The sequence below is a fragment of the Cucurbita moschata genome, unplaced genomic scaffold, assembly GCF_002738365.1.
Source record: "Cucurbita moschata cultivar Rifu unplaced genomic scaffold, Cmos_1.0 Cmo_Scf00017, whole genome shotgun sequence".
NCBI classification, from domain to species: domain Eukaryota; kingdom Viridiplantae; phylum Streptophyta; class Magnoliopsida; order Cucurbitales; family Cucurbitaceae; genus Cucurbita; species Cucurbita moschata.
Window position 1 is genome coordinate 920619 of NW_019268533.1, and position 19454 is coordinate 940072.

General features: G+C 38.9%; 5 protein-coding genes and 1 non-coding gene across 12 annotated transcripts; 3 read left to right on the forward strand and 3 right to left on the reverse strand.

The window, feature by feature from the left end:
- Positions 1-360: 360 nt before the first annotated feature.
- On the reverse strand, positions 361-3024 carry LOC111455203 (G-type lectin S-receptor-like serine/threonine-protein kinase At2g19130). Its single transcript, XM_023096773.1, has one exon. The coding sequence runs from the start codon at positions 3002-3004 to the stop codon at positions 530-532; it is 2475 nt and encodes an 824-aa protein (XP_022952541.1). The 5' UTR covers positions 3005-3024; the 3' UTR covers positions 361-529.
- A 1696-nt stretch (positions 3025-4720) lies between these two features.
- Positions 4721-8741, reverse strand: LOC111455204 (5' exonuclease Apollo-like). 3 transcript variants are annotated; one of them, XM_023096776.1, is made up of 5 exons: positions 8376-8741; positions 7937-8145; positions 7363-7470; positions 5699-6430; positions 4721-4758 (listed from the first exon to the last, which is right to left on the reverse strand). In XM_023096776.1, exons 1-4 carry the CDS (start codon positions 8665-8667, stop codon positions 5738-5740), a joined length of 1302 nt encoding a protein of 433 aa, XP_022952544.1. In that variant the 5' UTR covers positions 8668-8741; the 3' UTR covers positions 4721-4758; positions 5699-5737. The 3 variants fall into 3 exon arrangements, with proteins under 3 accessions (XP_022952544.1, XP_022952543.1, XP_022952542.1); XM_023096775.1 differs by lacking the exon at positions 4721-4758 and adding an exon at positions 4982-5040; XM_023096774.1 differs by lacking the exon at positions 4721-4758 and having other exon boundaries at positions 5413-6430.
- A 110-nt stretch (positions 8742-8851) lies between these two features.
- TRNAD-GUC lies at positions 8852-8923 on the forward strand. Its single transcript has one exon. It is a non-coding gene; the product is annotated as a tRNA-Asp (tRNA).
- Positions 8897-9958, forward strand: LOC111454954 (universal stress protein PHOS32-like). The gene has a single exon (XM_023096442.1). The coding sequence runs from the start codon at positions 9115-9117 to the stop codon at positions 9784-9786; it is 672 nt and encodes a 223-aa protein (XP_022952210.1). The 5' UTR covers positions 8897-9114; the 3' UTR covers positions 9787-9958.
- A 90-nt stretch (positions 9959-10048) lies between these two features.
- LOC111454950 lies at positions 10049-13794 on the reverse strand. 2 transcript variants are annotated; one of them, XM_023096439.1, is made up of 5 exons: positions 13602-13794; positions 12401-12857; positions 11089-12307; positions 10858-11004; positions 10049-10762 (listed from the first exon to the last, which is right to left on the reverse strand). In XM_023096439.1, the coding sequence occupies exons 2-5, from the start codon at positions 12449-12451 to the stop codon at positions 10164-10166; spliced, it is 2016 nt and encodes a 671-aa protein (XP_022952207.1). In that variant the 5' UTR covers positions 12452-12857; positions 13602-13794; the 3' UTR covers positions 10049-10163. The 2 variants fall into 2 exon arrangements, with proteins under 2 accessions (XP_022952207.1, XP_022952206.1); XM_023096438.1 differs by lacking the exon at positions 13602-13794 and adding an exon at positions 13163-13589.
- Positions 13795-14289: 495 nt separating this feature from the next.
- On the forward strand, positions 14290-19342 carry LOC111454949 (G-type lectin S-receptor-like serine/threonine-protein kinase At4g03230). 4 transcript variants are annotated; one of them, XM_023096437.1, is made up of 9 exons: positions 14290-14392; positions 15613-16764; positions 16844-17347; positions 17467-17613; positions 17721-17932; positions 18013-18223; positions 18310-18547; positions 18634-18784; positions 18865-19342. In XM_023096437.1, the coding sequence occupies exons 2-9, from the start codon at positions 15867-15869 to the stop codon at positions 19171-19173; spliced, it is 2670 nt and encodes an 889-aa protein (XP_022952205.1). In that variant the 5' UTR covers positions 14290-14392; positions 15613-15866; the 3' UTR covers positions 19174-19342. The 4 variants fall into 4 exon arrangements, with proteins under 4 accessions (XP_022952205.1, XP_022952204.1, XP_022952202.1 ...); XM_023096435.1 differs by lacking the exon at positions 14290-14392 and adding an exon at positions 15196-15484; XM_023096434.1 differs by lacking the exon at positions 14290-14392 and having other exon boundaries at positions 15195-16764.
- Positions 19343-19454: the final 112 nt, after the last annotated feature.

The window sequence follows — 19454 nt, forward strand, 5'->3', positions numbered from 1 at the left end:
ATGTAAACTATATCTTTAATTATAGTTTTCCTTTTTTTATTTATTATTTTTATTTATTTATTTTTTTAGTTTTGAATATAGTTAATACAAACCTTGTAATTTGTAGTGCACATTTCATTCTTTATAAACTATTTTCAAAGGAAGAATATATCTGGTTTTGATATGGTTCCTTCAATTATATTTGACTGCTCTTATATATAATGATTTTGATTTGGGCCTTGGGCCTTGGCAAATTTGGACCAAGATTCTGGACTAAAAAATTGGCATAGGATCTCTCATCATCTCATTTGGGCCTTGTGCCTTGGGCCTTGGGCTGCAGCTTTGTAGAATAAAAACTCTCTCCATAAGCCCAAAAAAAAAAAAAAAAAAACAAAGACTTGAGGACATATATTATATGGTTATCTTACTGGAAATGCAAATGAAAATCCCTCATAGAGTAGGACGTTAAAAGGGGAATCAAAGAGACAGAATATATACTGAATTGGATGAAAAGAGTGTGCAAGAGCAACGCCTTGAAATTCAGCAAACTTCAGGCCGCATTGGAGCTCGTTGTGGATGTGCTGCTTTTGGCCTGAGATGATGAAGTCGACGAGCTGGTCTTGGAATTCCGGTTTGAAGACGATGACGAAGACGATTCAGTGAAGAAGACGAGATGCTCGTGGCTGTCGTTAAATGCGAGTAGGGATCTCGGCATCGGCGGTCTGTTTACTTCCAAAACGCCTTCAAGAATTTGGACAATATTACTCATTGATGGTCTCTGGACTTCTTCGTCTTGGATGCACCAACAGGCTACATTACACAGCTTCTTCAGCTCTTCTACATCAGCATTTCCTTGTAGCTTTGAGTCCAACAAGCTAAGGACGTCTCCTTCTTCAGATATTGTGTTTGCAACCAAACTTGGGAAAAACTTGATTGTTCCGTCTTCAGATTGCTCCGAGTTCCTTCTTCCCGACACGAACTCGAAAAGCATCATCCCATAGCTGAAAACGTCGGCTTTAGCTGTTATTGCCACCCCCGAGATCCACTCGGGCGCTAGATAGCCTCGTGTGCCTCTCATGGTTGTCAGGACTCTGCTGAACTCTCGTCCAAACAGCTTGGCCAGGCCGAAGTCAGCCACTTTGGGACAAAATTGAGCATCCAAGAGAATGTTTTCAGGCTTGATGTCACAATGTACTATGCATTCACGGCACTTCTCGTGCAGATAAGCCAACCCTCTTGCAGTCCCAAGAGCAATTTGGTATCTTGTTTTCCAGTCCAAAACCTTGTCATGGAAAAGATGAGCATCTAGAGAACCATTAGGCATGTAATCATATACCAACAGTTTTTTACTGCCTTCTGAGCAAAACCCACGAAGCCGAATCAAGTTAACATGCTGTATTGTCCCGATTGTGCTGACTTCTGTCCTGAATTGCTTCTCTCCTTGGCTAACACTCTCTAACTTCTTCACTGCCACAATCGTTGAATCAGCCAGAGACCCTTTAAAGACAGAACCAAAGCCTCCTCCCCCAAGTTTATGAGAGAAATTCTTTGTTGCATTCTGCAAATCTCTGTACTCAAAAGCCACCAATGAACCCTCCACCGTTTTCCCTTTTCCTACAATTCTCCTCCTCCTCCTCAGAAGAAAGAGTACAGCCAGCACAGTTGCTAAAACAGCAGCTGACCCAACAACAATACCAACGATCATTCCTGTGTTCCTCTTTCTACTTGAAAACTCAGAAGCTGCAAGCCTGAGATACAGTGATCTCGTACCCGGATCACTTGGTGACTGTTTCCGCATATCCAAGAGATCTCCGCTCCAAATTTCACATCGACGATTCTCATATGAATAAGCAGTACAAGAGCAATTTCGTAAGCATAATGATTCACAGTCTCTATCATTTGCAACTGCCATAGACTGTGAAGGATCAGGCAGCTTCATATAAGGCTCCAGTAAGAACCTGTCCGCACCACCACTAGGAACCGGATTCTCGCATGCCAGTTTAGTTTTTCGTCTACACCCACCAGAATATTCTTTCAAATCCCATTCAAGACTCGACTTTGGCTCGAACCCAGTCACACAACTACATATGGGTGAGGAGTTCTCGGTGCAGCTGCCAAATGCTCCACAAAGAGCATAGACTTCACACTGCTGCCTTGGTTGACCCCAGAACAGATTCCACTGCTTTGAGCTCTCTAGCCATGTGAATTGCTTTGCCTGCCCAGACACATCCATCACAAACCGGGATATGACAGAAGCGTTATACATGGAGTAAGTGAAATAGCTTTCGTTATTGGCTGTTACAAAGCTGAAATTATATATGTAATTGAGCCTCATCTCAGGAACCAAGCTAAACATGTTGTCAACCCAAGGTCCACTGCTCCAATACTGTCTAGTTCTGTTCCACATAATGAAATACGCGCTGGTTCCTTTAGGATCAAGCTCCAGAGAGAAGAGGCCCGATCCAGGATCCTCTGGGTTCTTCCAGGCGGTCAGACTTTGGGTCTGTTTAGTAGTATCATTACGTCCAAGCTTACTCCCAGGAAGCCACGTATCAGTTGGAAAATCAAAACTTTGCCACAAGGGTTTAGACGAATTAGGACCATTCTTCAGCACAAAATTCCCATCATCTTGAATCGTAGCTCGTAAAGATCCCAACGGCGTAGAACTTATATTGGCGGACCAAACTGGGATTCTAGACTCGTTCAAGAGAACTAAATTACCATTTGAGAATTTCAAGGCAGAAGCAGATGGATCGGAAATGGGTGCATCTCTGTTTGCAACCCAAACTACTGTCTGTACAGAGATTTTGTTATACCAGATGCCAATGTAATGCTTGGAAGAAGTAGCTTTACCTGGGCGGAAGAAACCAAGCCTGAACACCTCTCCAGAAGAAACAATAGTTTTGTCTCCAGAGATGGTCTCATTTACAGAGATGGAATCCGCTGCCATAGATGGTTGGGAAACGAGCGACAAGATGAGGAACAAAGCACAAGGCATCAACCACACGCCGTCTCTGGTTTCCATAGCAGCAGAGAAATTTGCAGACAAGGGAAACAAGAGAGAGAGAGAGAGAGCAGCAGCAGCAGCAGCAGAGGATTAATCAAATGATGAATATGGCGTCAAGTTGTCCACGCGTTTAATCTGCTGAAAAGTCAATGTTCCCACGGTGACCTCAATGGATTAACTTGGACTTGTTCAAACTTCAAAAATTCCAACAGGGTTCAACAAGTTTGCTAAACCAGTCCTGCTCCAAACGTGGCGGCTCAATCAATTTTTCACCATTTTTCACCCGAGCTCCCTAGATAGATCAGAAACAAGTACAAGGAAGGCTCTCTCCTGCTATAAATAATCGCAATAAATTCAGCAACTGTCTGTCAACAAAATATCTTAGATCAAAAATGGTTGAACTACGGGACAAATAAATTTAATTCGAGTGCCCTTTGAGAAACTTTTATTTAATTAGTGGGTGTTAGCGTGTGATGAAACGTGCACCAACTTCCTCAATCAGTCTCATAAAAGATCTATTGTCCATTATTTGAGGATTATTAAGAAAATAGATGTAGTTTTGTTAATTGTTAAATTACAACTTTAGTCTTCAAATATCAAAATATTTTAGTTCTATTTAATCACGTAAACTGTTTTATTTTTATTTTGTGTTAAAAATATTTTTACTAAATTAAAACAAATTTTAAAAGAACCTTAAAATTTCAATTTTGTATTTAACACCAAGTTGCTTTTACAAAATATCAAAACTCAATCATTAAATTTTTTATTTTAAAAAATCTAAAAATCAAATAGAAATAAATTTTAGACTAAACTTGTAATTTGGTTATAAAAATTTCTCTCCAATTATATTTTCTAACATAAATTGATGTTCACAAGTTAAGGAAACGCTCTCCTAGAACTTTTTTTTTCTTTTCTTTCTGAAATCAGTTTTAAAACTTTTGACAACAAAAACTTTTTAAACCGTATTAATTATTAAAGTTAAATGATAAAATTTAGGTGTGAAGCTTCAAAATTACAAAGTTAATATATTTTTCAAAATTTAAATCTTGAAACAAAATTAAAAGTTTAGATTTCAAATTAGATATAAAATTTAAACTTATCAATTAATTATTTAAAAAAAAATTAATTTGTTTATGACATTAAAAATTAGAAACCTAATACACTCCTGAAATTCAAGATTGAATAAACACAATACACCACTGAAAGACTAAACTTAGAATTTAATTAATTATTTATTAAAATAAACAGAAATGCCTATTTGGTTCAAATATTTAATATAGCAAAATGGTGACGTAGAAGTCGAATCAAAGAAATTAAATATTCAGAGATAAAGACATTTCTATCAAATATTCACATGTTCATGGATTCAATTCAATATCAACATTAGAAGTAAATCGATATTTCCATCCTGTAATAAAAAATTCATGAAATATATTTATTAATTTAAATATTTTTTTTGAGAAATTTAAATAAGCAACACTTAATCGAATCACATTTTGGAAAAATGAGTACATTTTAAAAATTCATCTTGAGCAGTAGAAAGACTTTTCAATTCAATATCCCAATTTTGAAAAATACCTGTAGTTTAATGGAATGAAGGCGCATACCTTAACTAGACTCAGTCACGAGGACCGAGTTGGAAGAATGAGACTGCAGGACGACTTGTCGTTTCTACTTCAAAATTCCCAAGCATTATTCCTAAAAAATCAAAACCTGGCTGGACTACCGTATGCGCGACGCCATTATCTCGCCGAATTGGGAGCACTTTTCAGCTGCCTTGATAGAAATTGATCAGTCAGTCAAATAAACTAAATCAAACGCCATAAATATCATTGGTTCATCCATAATGCCTTACTTTTCTTCCTAACATGATTTCACCCAATAAATAAAATGCCCACTGGGAAAATATCTTCCCACAAACCGCACCACAAAAAGACATGAAGATATCTTCAATTATTAAATGTTTAGAGCTGTAAAAAGACAGAAGAAACTGACCTGTGTGCCTTCTTCTGGAGGGAATGAATCGAATTCGCCATCCAACTGTGGAAAATGTTCCAAGAGAGAGAACAAAGAAAATGAAGGCTTACAGAAGTGAACAGTCGCATTGAATTTTCGCCTCCTTCAAATCTTATATCGGCTGTTCGCCGGAGATGGTCTCCGTCGTGAACAGCTTTCAATGGACATCCGGCACTGGTTGGATATCCAGTCACATGTGTGCATATTATTTTTGCCAATCTAATTGAGGAGATTATTGAAAAGGGTAATCTCATGTTGACTCACATTGATGATCATGAGTATATAAGTAAGAAATACATCTTTCAAGCCCTTTGAGAAACCAAAAGCAAGGTCAGGACAACTTACGTTTAAAGTAGACAATATCAAACTATCCTATAAATACGTGGTTATTAACTTTAACTCCCTTTTTGTTTTATAATAGAATCTTATCATCAACCATGCAGAGTACAAATGATGTTTTTAGTAATATAAGGTTTAATGAGTGAGGTACGGGGTAAAAATTTTTCAAAAAAATTCAACTCGTTCAATAGAGAAACGAGTAGGAGTTATAACGGCAAACGACACTTGGGACTTCAATAAGAGTAAGAGGGAAATTCAAATTACTCTTCCATTTCCTGCTCATTTGAAGATTAACAATGAAAGTGGAACTTTACGGTATTTCAAATCAAGCTATACAAGAAAGCAAGAGAAGCGTACCTTTCTGATCAACTCAAAGCCAGTTATCCTTCATCGAAATCAATCAGGACAATCACTTCCAGCAAGACGCGCACCACGCTGGACTCGTCTCAATGCACTCACTCGTCCCCCACGAACGCTCACATTAAGAATGCCAACATTTGTACCTTTCCCTCGTCTTTTCTCCGAGTAAACAAAATTAATGTCAACAGCGCCTTTTTCACCTTTCCTTGTTCTTTTTTTCTTGTGATGGAAATTGTTTTCAGGTTGCTCTGCTCCGCAGAGACGACCGAAGTAGTAAAGGGGTTCGACGTAACAAGAAGATGAAGAAACGATGCCTTTGATGTTTGTTGGACGGACAAGCTTTATGAACTCTTGTATCTCTGAGAAGCAAGCATGGTCGGAGTATGGAACTGAAAATATGTACTTGTGCAACCTCTTAACTGTTTCTGCTTTTCCAATTTGCTCCTCAATCAAGACGCCAGCATTTTCATTCAACTTGCTTCTGCGGTAAAGTGTGGTCAGAAGAGAACCAGAAAGAATATCATCACCTTTACCGGGTCTCACCACCCAAGGAAGACCCGACGGCATGATTCCAATGGTTGGGCGCATCTGGTTTAATCCCTCCAGAGTATCTATGCTAAAGCTGTAGCGAGGAACAGCTCGAACTCTAGTCAGATTCGTCTTCGTAGTGAACCTTTCATTGAAACCAAGAAGATGCATCGTCTGCAAGCGTTCTGGCCACACCCAAATCTTCAAGAACAAAAAGGAAAAATAAAAAGAGAAAAAATCAGTACGACAGCCGTTTGACATGGCAAAATGCGTAGGATTTTAGTATTCAAGGCTGTTGGCCACATCGGTTTGAACTGGACATTGCCATATTCAGTTTACATTTTTAACTTGCTCTTTAGCTCTAATAGCTCAAACCAAGGTGGTTACTATATACTTCAGCCCTAAAATGAAATATTATCAACCTCACCTTCTACATTTTATACCAACTCACAAACTATTGAAATTTGAGAAAGAATTAGATAGAGGCTAAATGGAATCTTTTATCCCTCTTAAACAATATTGCATAGAGTAGAGGCAGTACTGTTTACATCAAACTAATAGATTAATAGATCTTCACGCTGAACCAGTCTCATTTGTATAAATTTTTGAGGATTATTGGGAGTGAGTCGTCCGTTGGTTAATTTAGTGGAAGATCATGAGTTTATAAGTGAGGAATACTATCTCTATTGGTATGAGGCCTTTTGGGGAAGCCCAAAGCAAAGCCACGAGAGATTATGCTCAAAGTAAACAATATCATACCATTGTGGAGAGTCGTAATTCCTAACATAAATGACTCCGGGGATGTACAGAAGATTATGAAGATCAAGCTCAATGACCTTTCTAAATGTTTTCTAAATCACTTCCGTCATTTCATTATTGAAATAAATATTGTGTCCAAAACGCATTAGTGGGCTGTATAATCACATCTTCATTAAGAACGTGTAAACGTCAACTGAATACTGTGAAAGTGTTATCTCACTAATTAACAGTCTCTAAACAGAAACATATTGCATTAAGAGTGTATCTATAGACTAATTAACAGATTAGCTCATTAATTAACAGTCTCTAAACAGAGACATATACAACTAATCACAACAGAAGATATTCTCCCAATAATAAACAATATAACGAACCTTTATTTTAAGCATGCGAGAAATGTGAAGCAAAAGATCTTCCTTGCCCAGAGAATCGATTCCAATGATGATATCATGTTCTGGATGGGAGGCAACGATATCAACAATCTGCAACCAAAATCAAACGTTTAAGAAAAGGTAGGAAAGTAGTAAAAGAAAACGTTCAAGAAAAACTATGTGGTGCTGGTTGTCAGTTCCCGTCGTTTAACTTAAATAGAAGAATTAAAGAAACTCCAATCATGAACAGAAACTCAAATCAGTAATGTTTTTCCACAGCGCATACTATCAGATCAGAAATGCTTCTTTATGTCTCCTGCCAGACAATCCATGTCAACATAAATGTTACGGTTCAAAAACGTCTTTCAAGTAATTCAGTGAAAAGCTAGGAGAATAGTATCACAGAAGTCATCAAATAGCGTTTGATTCTCATGGCTGATACCATCACAGCCATGAATCCATCAATTACCTAAGTATAACGATAGTTAATTCTTACAACAATACGAAGGCACGTACCAAAAGTGTAGAATAAAGAATCAAGAAAAAATTACACCGAAGTATCGGAGAAAGTCTTAACCTGCTGTGCAGCAATTTGTCGAGAAGGGAAGGCATAATAAGGATTACAGTAGGTGTTATCCAAGTAAAGTTTATCGACAGTGTTCTCCTCCAGCGCATTTAGAAGCGCGATCCTCCCTTTATTTGCCCTTTCACTACTCATTTCCCACCGAAAATCCCCCGTGTAAAGCAAACAGCCAAAGTCTCCACGAAACAAGAGCATAACAGCACCTAGTGGTAGCAAAAAGTAAACATCGCAGCAAAAGCTTGATCAACCAATGCGCTCTAGCAACTAACCAGAACAAAAACATAATCCAAATACCGAAATGTAACAACTCTTCCTACCTAAGCAAATCTTAAAATCGCCTATCATACAATTAGATAAAGAACCTAATCCTTCAGAACATATACAAACAATAGCTAAGCAACTCGTCAAACAATGAGATGAAAGCTTTGGTTACCAGGACAATGGTGAGCGTCGATTGCCATGACCTTGATAGTTTTCCGAGAACCAGATGAAGGAGAAATCAGCGAGATAGAGTGCCATAATCCGATTTCGAGGACGCGGAGCAAGGAGAGGTTGAAATCGGGGAATTTTAAAGAAAACAGTTTGGCGGTGAGGCGAGAGCAGAAAAGTGGGCCTTTAGACCATTGTGAAGACAATCCCTTGGTGTGGTCGGAGTGCAGGTGAGTAAGAAAATAGATCTGGCTACCGTCCGACCATCGGTCCACCGAAATCAGGCCATTCTCCATCCGCCGCCAGCGCCGTGGTATCTGCAGAGGTCGGAGTTCGATTCAAATTTCCAAAAGGAATCGTCGGATTTTGGCGGGGCGAATATTTATTCTCCTTAGAACTCGAAATTATAGGCGGTTAAAAAAAATCTAGTTCGAGCTAAATGGAATTAAAATGTAAAAAGAAAAATATTTAACAAACAAGGTCGTTGTAGTATAGTGGTAAGTATTCTCGCCTGTCACGCGGGTGACCCGGGTTCGATCCCCGGCAACGGCGTTTTTTTTTTTTTCCTTTTTCTATTATTATTTTTGTTGTTGGCGGGAAATAAAGATCAGTCGCAGTAGAAGATCAAGAAATGGTGGGTTAGTTCCCAACGCCTATATAACCAATTCCAGTTTGCAGGTTATTTGCCATCTTCCTCCTGCATTTTTCTTGCATATTTCATCCGTAATTCCACATTTTCCAGCATGAGTCTTCAGCCTACGCAATCAGACTCCAAATCTGTTGCTATCCACGGCGTGAATCCTAATGCCATCGGTCAAACACAACCGCCGTCGCCGAGGACCCTTCCATCGGATTACCAGCGGAAAATCGCAATCGCTATTGATTTGAGCGATGAGAGTGCATACGCCGTCCGTTGGGCCGTTCAGAACTATCTCCGTCCCGGCGATTTGGTGTTTTTTCTTCACGTGCAATCCACCAGCGTTCTCTATGGAGCGGACTGGGGATCAATTGACCTTCGACAAAAGAATAGGGATGAGGAATCGCAACTAAAGCCCGAGATGGATTTTGACGACCTCACGACAGCCAAGGCTACTGAATTTGCTCAACCTTTAGTGGAGGCCAATATTCCTTTCAAGATTCACATAGTCAAAGATCACGACATGAAAGAAAGGCTGTGCTTGGAGGTTAAAAGACTAGGGCTCAACGCTGTTATTATGGGGAGCCGTGGCATTGGCGCCTCCAAGCGAGCCACTAAGGGCCGACTTGGCAGTGTCAGTCACTACTGCGTTCACCATTGTGTATGCCCGGTGGTGATCCTCAGATATCTGGATGCTGATCATGAGGGAAGCACCAGTGACTCGACGAAGAGTACTTGTGGGGAGGATGATGAACTTGATCGAATCTCGAGTTCTTGAAATTATGTGCGTGAGGACAAGCAGGAGTATCACGATGCTGACGAGAAGGTCAAAGGTTCGAGTTCTTGGAATTATGTCCCTTGATCCTGTGGCGGGCTGTTTTCTTGAAAATTTTACGTATCTTTTGTTCTGTTTTACATATCTTTTCGTATAAATAATACATATGTTGCATGTTCATCTCATGTTTTTTCTGTTCCTACTCTTGAAGTTTTGAGCAATCCTCTGGAAACTCAAATGAAGTAAATCCATTAGATCATCATTATGTAAAATAAAACTTTGATGTCATTGGATTTGAGAGATTATTCAATACTAAACAACATAGTTCAAAAGACACCGACCACAAAACTCATTCAGTGAGAACAGTAACGAATAATAACTCAAAAATGTGCCAAGGTTCCCTCACTTCGACTCCGCCGCATACGGGAGTTTGATTTATACTCGAGCTGCCTGTTGCTGATGTCAAAATGATGGTGATATCGACTACTACCATCTACTTTACTTCCACAAGGGGGCAGGGCAGGGGCATGTCCTTGCCGAAGCTTGGATCGTCTAGGCAAGACTAACCCCTGACCTCTGTGGCTGTGAGTGGTCTTCCTCGTGCCCTTGTGGTCTAGTCTAGAGCCATGCTCGAACTGATGGCCACTTATGCCTAGGCGGACTGACCTGTCGGCACCATCCTTCAGGGTACTGCCTTTGGTGGGCCGCCGGTTGTAGTAAACCAGATGTGGAAGAAGGCCCTGCAGGTGTTTCTTCAGCTGGTCATCTCCAACATTCTTCTGTGCTGGGTTGCCTCCCAAGCTGATGGCTTGCAAAGAATTGTAGTTGGCAGCGAGTTGGCCGAGACTCTTGGTCGTTGAGATCTTGTTAAAGCACAGGTCGAGTATGCACAGTTTTAAGAGCCGATGAAGACCCTCTACCTCGCTAATTTTATTTCCAGCTAAATACAACTCCTTCAACGACGAGCAGGAAGCCAAGCCTTCATCAATATGTTTAAAGGAGAGATCAGAGGCAAGACTAACATAACTTTTTCAGTCTGCAAACACAATGAAGTTTGGAATCTGGGAAACGTACCGTGTCCAATTCGGCTTATTCGGTTATAGCTCAAATCCAGCACCCGGAGTCGTGTCAGTTCTCTTAATCCTTCAATGGTCGAGATGTTATTTCTAGACAAATTCAGGCTATGTAAACCCCGTGGTAGAGCACCGGCAGTGATCTTTCCTATAAAGATGATGTATATAACTGATCAACATAAAATGTCGAGAAAGAAATCAATTCTGAACAGCAGAGCTTAAGCTTACAAACCTATGGAATTTGCTGATAGATTGAGCACCTTTAAGCTTACGAATGCACTAAGCAATGGGATCACAACCAATCCATGGTTTGCCAACTGCGCAGTAGAGGCTGCGGCAGACATTGAAGATATATATCTCTTAGCAGCTTCCATGCCTGCAGTTGCTTTGGAATCGATTCGTCCAGCACTGGAACCAGTTTCGATACTAGAATCTCTTTTCACTTCATTAGCATCCGATTCATAGACTTCGGTTGTTTCAACAGGCGGGCTACAAAGTTGAAGATCACTGACCCACTCCTCGATACGCTTAAACTTGAAGTCGTTCCCTGGCAATTCAATGAAATGCTGTACCACGGATTCTTCGTCTAGAGTTTCCCTTGGGTTTACCTCATCTACAACCGATGTTCTCCAGTCCCGCATTACATCGTGGCATGAATCATTCCCATCATCCAAAAAATTTTCATAATCAATTTTCTCAGTCTCCTGATTCTCATCTACAATATCTTCTCCTGATTCGCATCCATTTACCGGCATTTCCATCTCATGAAGTGACATCTCTCCATGCTGTGGATCCAAGAGTTGGAGATCTTCGGAAGATCTCGATGGAGGTAGGAAATCGTTAGAAGGAGAACCACCAGAAACAGGTGATGAGGCATCAAAGTTCGGCATTGAACATGATTTTACAATCATTTGTGTGGTGCCTGGTGTATGACTCCCAGTATCGCCATCGCCAAATAACGATGAACCAGCGTTTTCATCACCTTCCGTTTCTCTACGTGCTGGGTCATCAGTCAAGAAGATTTCTTTTGTAATAACAGGACCAGAACTTGCACAAAGAGAGTCTGGGGCTACGACGTCTTTAAACCGATCGGACATGCTCAGTCCTTGAGCCTTCCCAGAATCTGAAATTTCAAGCTTAAATTGGGAACTGTTACATGAAAATTCTCTGCCATCTTCACTATCATTGTCTACAGCAGCTGAACCATCACCATATGGCATGCTTCCTATGGACCGACTTTTCTTAAGACCATCCGTCGTCTCACTAGCCAATCTGCTATTCTCAATGATGGAAGCCATGTGATCTGCTCTGTTAGTATCTTGTTTGGCATTCTCTGTTTTTATCAATAATTGATCAGGACCTGTACTCCGAGGGGAATCCTTCGGGACCTTACTTCGAGAAAGATCTTCAAGTGATTTATGCATTGCCTCAGCAGACAGTTGGCCCGTTTTCTGTATATGACACGGACAGATGAAATCAATTATATACAACCTGTATTAATAGAAAGCGATATCGATCAATTCCAGAAGTGATCTTCCATTTACCTTTAGTTTGTGGTTATGGACGTGAGCATGGAAACAAGAAAACCTAACCATTGTAGAGAACCAACTGAAAACTACATCCACAGACAGCCTAGATTTGGTGTACAAAACGCTAATCGATATCCAACTTGCTCGTTAATGACAAGCCTAAAACAACGGTCTAATCTTAATCTTTACAAGACGACGAGGACAAACAGCAGACAATTATATGGATAGTTCAGTAGTTTTTAGGCAATAATAACCTTAACCATAATCAAGCGACAGACCCTCTAAAACACGACACAATCTCCAAATGTATGATGATCTTGACTTCCTCAAAACACCAAGAGATATCACTCCATTATCCCACACCCATTTGAAGGTGCGAGAAGAATTTGAGCTAGTTGCAGCTGCCAGAGTGAAGAGAATTTTTTTGCCCACTAAGGGAACCTGAACCAATACATGTAGAAGAGATGCAGACCTGATAAACAACCAGAAGAACACATAAATACAGATTCATACATGATATGAACAACCATCCACATATAGAACAATCCAAAGATGATACGGGAAATGATTATCTTTCCAAATCCGATATAACAATTCAGGCAATAACAACAACAAGATTTCAGCAACATGGAAATGATTATCTTTCCAAATCCGATTTCACAATTCAGGCAATAACAACAACAAGATTTCTGCAACTTCTATCGCGGCGATTCAGCTTAAACGAAGAGTTACAATCCAACAAAATCATGAAAGAAATGGAAGAATTGATGATCTAACCTTTCTGACCCAACATAATCATGAAAGAAACTTCAATCTCATGGAAGAGAAAGAAGGCCCTTCTCCTGTTTATTCAGGCAATGAAAATGAAGGCCCCCTTAGGTTTATATTGTCGCAATCAACGCTCGACTGACAGTACATGAACGATAACCCTACGCTTTCAGCCATGATTTAAGAGCAAAAATCGACGGCCACAAATTTCTAATCATATTTTCTGGAAACTAATTCCGTTAAAAATTACAGAAAAGGAGACAAGAATTAAGGACAAATTAAGAGGGAATAATAAAACAATCGGTGAAGGAAGAAGAAATTGGAATTTGATTCCTGTCGGCAAACAAAATTCATCACTAACACACGTAATTAACTTTAATTATTCCCTAACCAAACAAAAATCTAGTCCACAGATCAACAAGAACCAAAAGAATTTAGAACAGCTTACCGTTTCCTTCTCTCCCTAATTTGATTTGATGGTCCTCCTTTACCTTGAATTAGCCGCAAAGCTTGCCGCCTCCACCACTATTTTACACCTAAAATTCATTATATTTACATTTTTCCCTAAAAAAATTATTATTTTCATTCGTGTGGCCAATAAAAATGCATAATTTATATGAAATTTTTATACGGATTCCCCATTTGTGGATAGCAACAGATTTTTTTCTTCTTGGATAAGAACATGAAATTATAAAACCAATGGAAATGTATATATATATATATATATATATATATATATATATATATATATATATATATATAACAAAAAAAAAATTATATTTTTCAAAGACACAATATATTTACATTTAATAAATAAATTATAATATAAAATATTTAGATAGTTGGAAGAAAATTAAGATTATAACTTAAAATCGACCTAATATCATTTTTTCTATAAAAGAAAGTACATTATTAATCATCGAAATCTTGTAAAATAGATTTATTTGGTCTATAAAATTTTAATTTATATATTTTTTATTATTAAAACTAAAATTTTATATAAACAAATTAATTTCAACAATTTTATTATATTATAATACCAATAGAAAATAATTAATTTTTAAAATTCATTATTTCCCTAATTAACAAATTTAAATTTGAAACCGCGAAATTTGTATAATTGATTGTCGTTGCTCATACTCTCGTCTGCTGGACGTCATCGTTTCCACAGTGGAAGTTGCAGAAGTGAAGTGAAGGTAAAAAATGGGGTATCAGAAAGCAGAAGGGTGTGGATCATCGGTATGTGTTCGTTTCTTTTCAACGTCTTTTGTTTGTAGGCCATAGTTGCTTAACTTCCACTTCTAGTCTTCTGCGAAATTTCGAACATCTGTAGAGCCTGCCTAGGGTTCTGTAAATTGGGGATTTGACTCTTTTGTGAATTGTACTGCTCGATGGCTTTGCTTTGTCTCAGGCTATAGAATCGCACCATCTGTGCCATTAAAGAACGTGCAATCGACGAAAGTCTTCTCTGTGGGCCTCTCTTCTTCGATTTTAAAAAGTGAAAGATGTAGACGATTTTAATGCATTAGAATCGCCCGCCCAAATGAAGATGAAAGCAAAGTTAGGGTTGATCAAATTGTGTAGGCTACGCCTTTAGTCTCTCTCTCTCTCTCTCTCTCTCTCTCTCTCTCTCTCTCTCTCTCTCATAAAGATGAGGAGAAAAAGTTTAGAGTAATGGGTCCACTAATGGAAAGGTGAAATTGACAAGAACAGTGAATCTTGACCTTGGTTGCCCAATTTTCCTTCCAATAATTCAGCTTAGACAAACACAAACACCCAATTACACTTTCTGATTATCAATTTGCACTTGCAAGTGGGGGGAAAAAGTTGTACATTAGTGCTGTTTAGATTACAATTGCTCAATATCTGGGTTTAGAATCTGAACCAAGAATGAATGTTTTCTTGTGAATTTCACTCTGAAAAAATGGCTTTCTTTGAAGGATATTTGTCCTTTATTCCAAACGAACTTCTATTTTAGACATTCATGTTTGAATTATTTATATAATCATTCACTTGGTTAGTATTTTTTTTACACTATTATTATAATTGCAAAATCATGCACAGTGTTTATTGGTAAATGGCTTGATCATGTGGGTCAGGTGGGAAAGCGACATTTTTGTATTGTTGTTGAAACCAAAGAGAAAGGTGTTCCTCACGAGTATGATCTTTTTCGTTATTCTTATGGTCACTTCTATTTTGAAAATTACGAGAACAAATGGATGAAGGAAATAGAGGAGAGGGAACATGTTTATTGCATAGCAGAAGTAGTGAATTGGTGGCCAAAAGAAGAAGTGTCAAGAACTTGGCCACCAGCAGCTGGTTTGCAGAGGAGTTGATGTCTTATTTTCTTTTGTACTCATTTGTGTTCTTAATTTCTGTCGTTAATTGTTTTGCTAAAGATATCTTAGAGTTTAAGAGTTGCATAACTGATGAGCGAGGGGATACTCTTGTATCCGCAGGATCCAGATTCGAACTTGGATTTTTTACGCCGTATGGCAGCTCTGATGGCAGAAGATACTTGGGAATATGGTATTACAAATCAAATCCAAGTACGGTTGTTTGGGTTGCCAATCGAGACAGGCCACTTGCTGGTTCAGATGGTGTCTTTAAGATTGAGGATGATGGCAACCTCAAAGTATATAATGGAAATCAGAATCTTTATTGGTCAACAAACATTGGAAGTTCTGTACTCGATCACAGGACCCTGAAGCTAATGGATAATGGAAATCTGGTTTTGAGCTATGTAGATCAGGAAGACTTGTCTGAGCACATCCTCTGGCAGAGTTTTGATTACCCAACTGATACATTTCTTCCTGGCATGGTAATGGATGATAACTTAGTGCTGACTTCATGGAAGAGCTATGATGATCCGGCTCAAGGGAACTTCACTTTTCAGCTAGATCAAGATGGAAGTCAATATGTCATTTGGAAGAGATCAGTTAAATACTGGAAAAGTGGAGTTTCAGGTAAGTTTATTACCACTGATAAGATGCCTGCTGCATTGTTATACCTTTTGTCAAATTTCTCATCGAAAACTGTCCCAAACTTCTCCGTGCCACATCTCACATCATCATTGTATAGTGATACAAGGTTAGTATTGAACAGCTCCGGTCAGCTTCTATATCTAAACTGGGATGATCACAAAGTCTGGTCTCAGATTTGGGTAGAGCCGAGAGATAGATGCAGTGTGTATAATGCGTGTGGCGATTTTGCTAGCTGTAATAGTGAGGGTGGTATGGCTTGCAAATGCCTGCCTGGTTTTGAGCCCACCTCTCTAGAGAGTTGGAATATGGGAGATTATTCTGGTGGATGCATCAGGAAATCACCAATATGCAGTGTCGACAATGAAAGTGACACTTTTTTGAGTCTAAAGATGATGAAAGCTGGAAACCCAGACTTCCAGTTTAATGCAAAGGATGTCTTTGATTGCAAATTGGAGTGCCTTAACAACTGCCGGTGTCAGGCTTACTCATATTTTGAAGCTAATATCACTAGGCAGGGTGGGATTGATAATTCTGCTTGTTGGATTTGGTCTGGAGATCTCAACAATCTTCAGGATGAATTTGATAATGGCCGTGACCTCAACGTTCGAGTAGCAGTTCAAGATCTAGGTATGTTTGTGTATGTGTCTTTCAAAATGATGAATTTTCAGTTGTGTTTTTAAAGTTCTGTGAGTTTGCACTTCTGCAGAGTTGACTGTCAGAAATTGTGGAACATGTGGCACAAACCTCATTCCTTATCCGCTTAGCACAGGACCTGAATGTGGTGACCCAATGTACTTCAATTTTAACTGCAATGTGGCTACTGGCCAGGTTAACTTTGAAGCAGCAGGTGGAACGTACAAGGTTAAATTCATTGATTCAGAAGCGCGGAAATTTATCATTCAAACCAAGGAAGCTGGTGATTGTGGTGATAAAAATTGGATAAACAAAGCCCTTCAGCTGAACCAGTCATCTCTTTTCCATGTAACCAGCTGGTGCAACTTTAAGGAGACCAATCCAGAGATTTTTTCTCTGAAAACCAGCAATGAAGTTGAAATCGGTTGGGAGCCTCCATTAGAGCCAACTTGTTCTTCAACTACAGACTGCAAAGACTGGCCTTACTCAACTTGCAACACGAGTAAAGATGGAAATAAAAGATGCCTTTGCATTACAAACTTCCATTGGAATGGCTGGAGCTTGAATTGCACCACAGGTAAGAATCATTGCATATAATGTTTCTAGTTATGTTCATACGTAATGGCATTGATGCTGGGAACCATTAGCTACATAAAATTTTCTTATACCAAGAGTCCCTTATTGATGTTTCCATAGATCACAACAAAGAAAAGGATGGAAGAGGCAAAACGAGCTTCTCTGTGATTATTGTTGCAACAACCATATGTATAGTCCTTCTGATTATTCTCTCATGTACTGGGTTTTATATTTACTTCTCCAAAACTGGGCTCATTGAAAGACAAGGTAATTTCAAGTCCAATTTAACAGCCGCTTATACACTGAATAATTTTCTTTCTCTATTTCATCTCTTTCCTTTAAATCTAAATACAGTCAATCCTCTTTGGACTCAGAAAGCAGGGGAAACAGCCAAAAAGATCTAATACTTCACTTGTATGACAACGAGAGACGTGTCAAAGACATGATTGAATCGGGTCGGTTCAAAGAAGATGATACAAATGGAATAGACATTCCATTTTTTGACTTGGAAACAATTCTAATTGCGACAGGGAATTTCTCAAATGCAAATAAGCTTGGACAGGGAGGTTTTGGGCCAGTTTACAAGGTACAGATCCTCGAAACACATTGATGGTCGTTTTAAACATGTCCTGGTTTAAGAATAGATTGGAATCACTGCATTTTCAGGGCAAGTTCCCTAGTGGGCAGGAGATTGCTGTAAAGAGGCTCTCGAGAGGTTCAGGACAAGGTTTTGAGGAGTTTAAGAACGAGGTTTTATTAATTGCGAAACTTCAGCATCGAAATCTCGTTAGACTTTTGGGCTACTGTGTTGAAGGAGATGAAAAGATGTTGCTTTATGAATACATGCCAAACAAAAGCTTAGACGCCTTTATATTCGGTTTGTCACTATTATCTTTCCTTAATTCTCTTATTTTTCTTGATGATTTATATGCTGAATTCTGGATTTACTCGACTTTTTGCTAGATCAAAAGCTGAGTGTGGCATTGGATTGGGACGTGCGCTTCAATGTCATTTTGGGAATTGCTCGTGGCCTTCTTTATCTACATCAAGATTCGCGGTTGAGGATTATTCATAGGGATTTGAAGACGAGCAACATTCTTCTAGATGAGGAGATGAATCCCAAAATATCTGACTTTGGCTTGGCGAGGATATTTGGAGGGAAAGAAACTGCGACGAATACCAGAAGGGTGGTAGGGACTTAGTAAGTCTCATGCAATAAAAATCATCAAAAACCATATTCATAGTATAATGTCACATAATTTCCTTGATTTTTCTGATTGTTAACAGTGGTTATATGTCACCGGAATACGCATTGGACGGCATATTTTCTGTAAAATCTGATGTCTTTAGCTTCGGTGTAGTCGTAGTCGAGATCATTAGTGGAAAAAGGAACACAGGATTCTATCACTCAGAGAAATCTTTGAGTCTTCTAGGCTATGTAAGTTATAACTTTCTGAATATCAGCGCTTCTTGAGCACATCCCAGATTCAACAATCTGAGTCTTTACGTTGTTCTCAGGCTTGGGATTTATGGATGAAAGACGAAGGCTTGGAATTAATGGAGCCAACAGTGAGTGAGAATTGCAAAAGAGAAGAATATTTGAAATGTTTAAACGTGGGGCTGTTGTGCGTGCAGGAAGATCCATGGGATCGACCCACCATGTCAAATGTGGTCTTCATGCTCGGCAGCGAAACCGCAACTCTTCCATCTCCGAAACCACCGGCATTCGTCGTGCGGCGGTGCCCCTCAAGCAGAGCTTCTTCCTCCACCAAACCAGAAACTTTCTCCCATAATGAGTTGACAGTCACCTTACAAGAAGGTAGATAGCAGAAAGAAAGGTCTTTCCATATGATTTATGAATATTATTGATGTTGAACTTCACATTTATTCATATTATATTTCTGCTGATTTATGCTATTTGATATTTAGAATGTACTTTCCAGTTTAACTTGTTGAGATGATTGTTGAAGAGAATAACAAATTAATGTGATGTTAATCTTAAGACTAACATTTAATATTAAACATGCATCTACTCTCATTATTATAACTTCTCTATTTGAATATTTTTTTTTGTCATTATTAAAACCAGAGACCTTTGAATCTTCTTC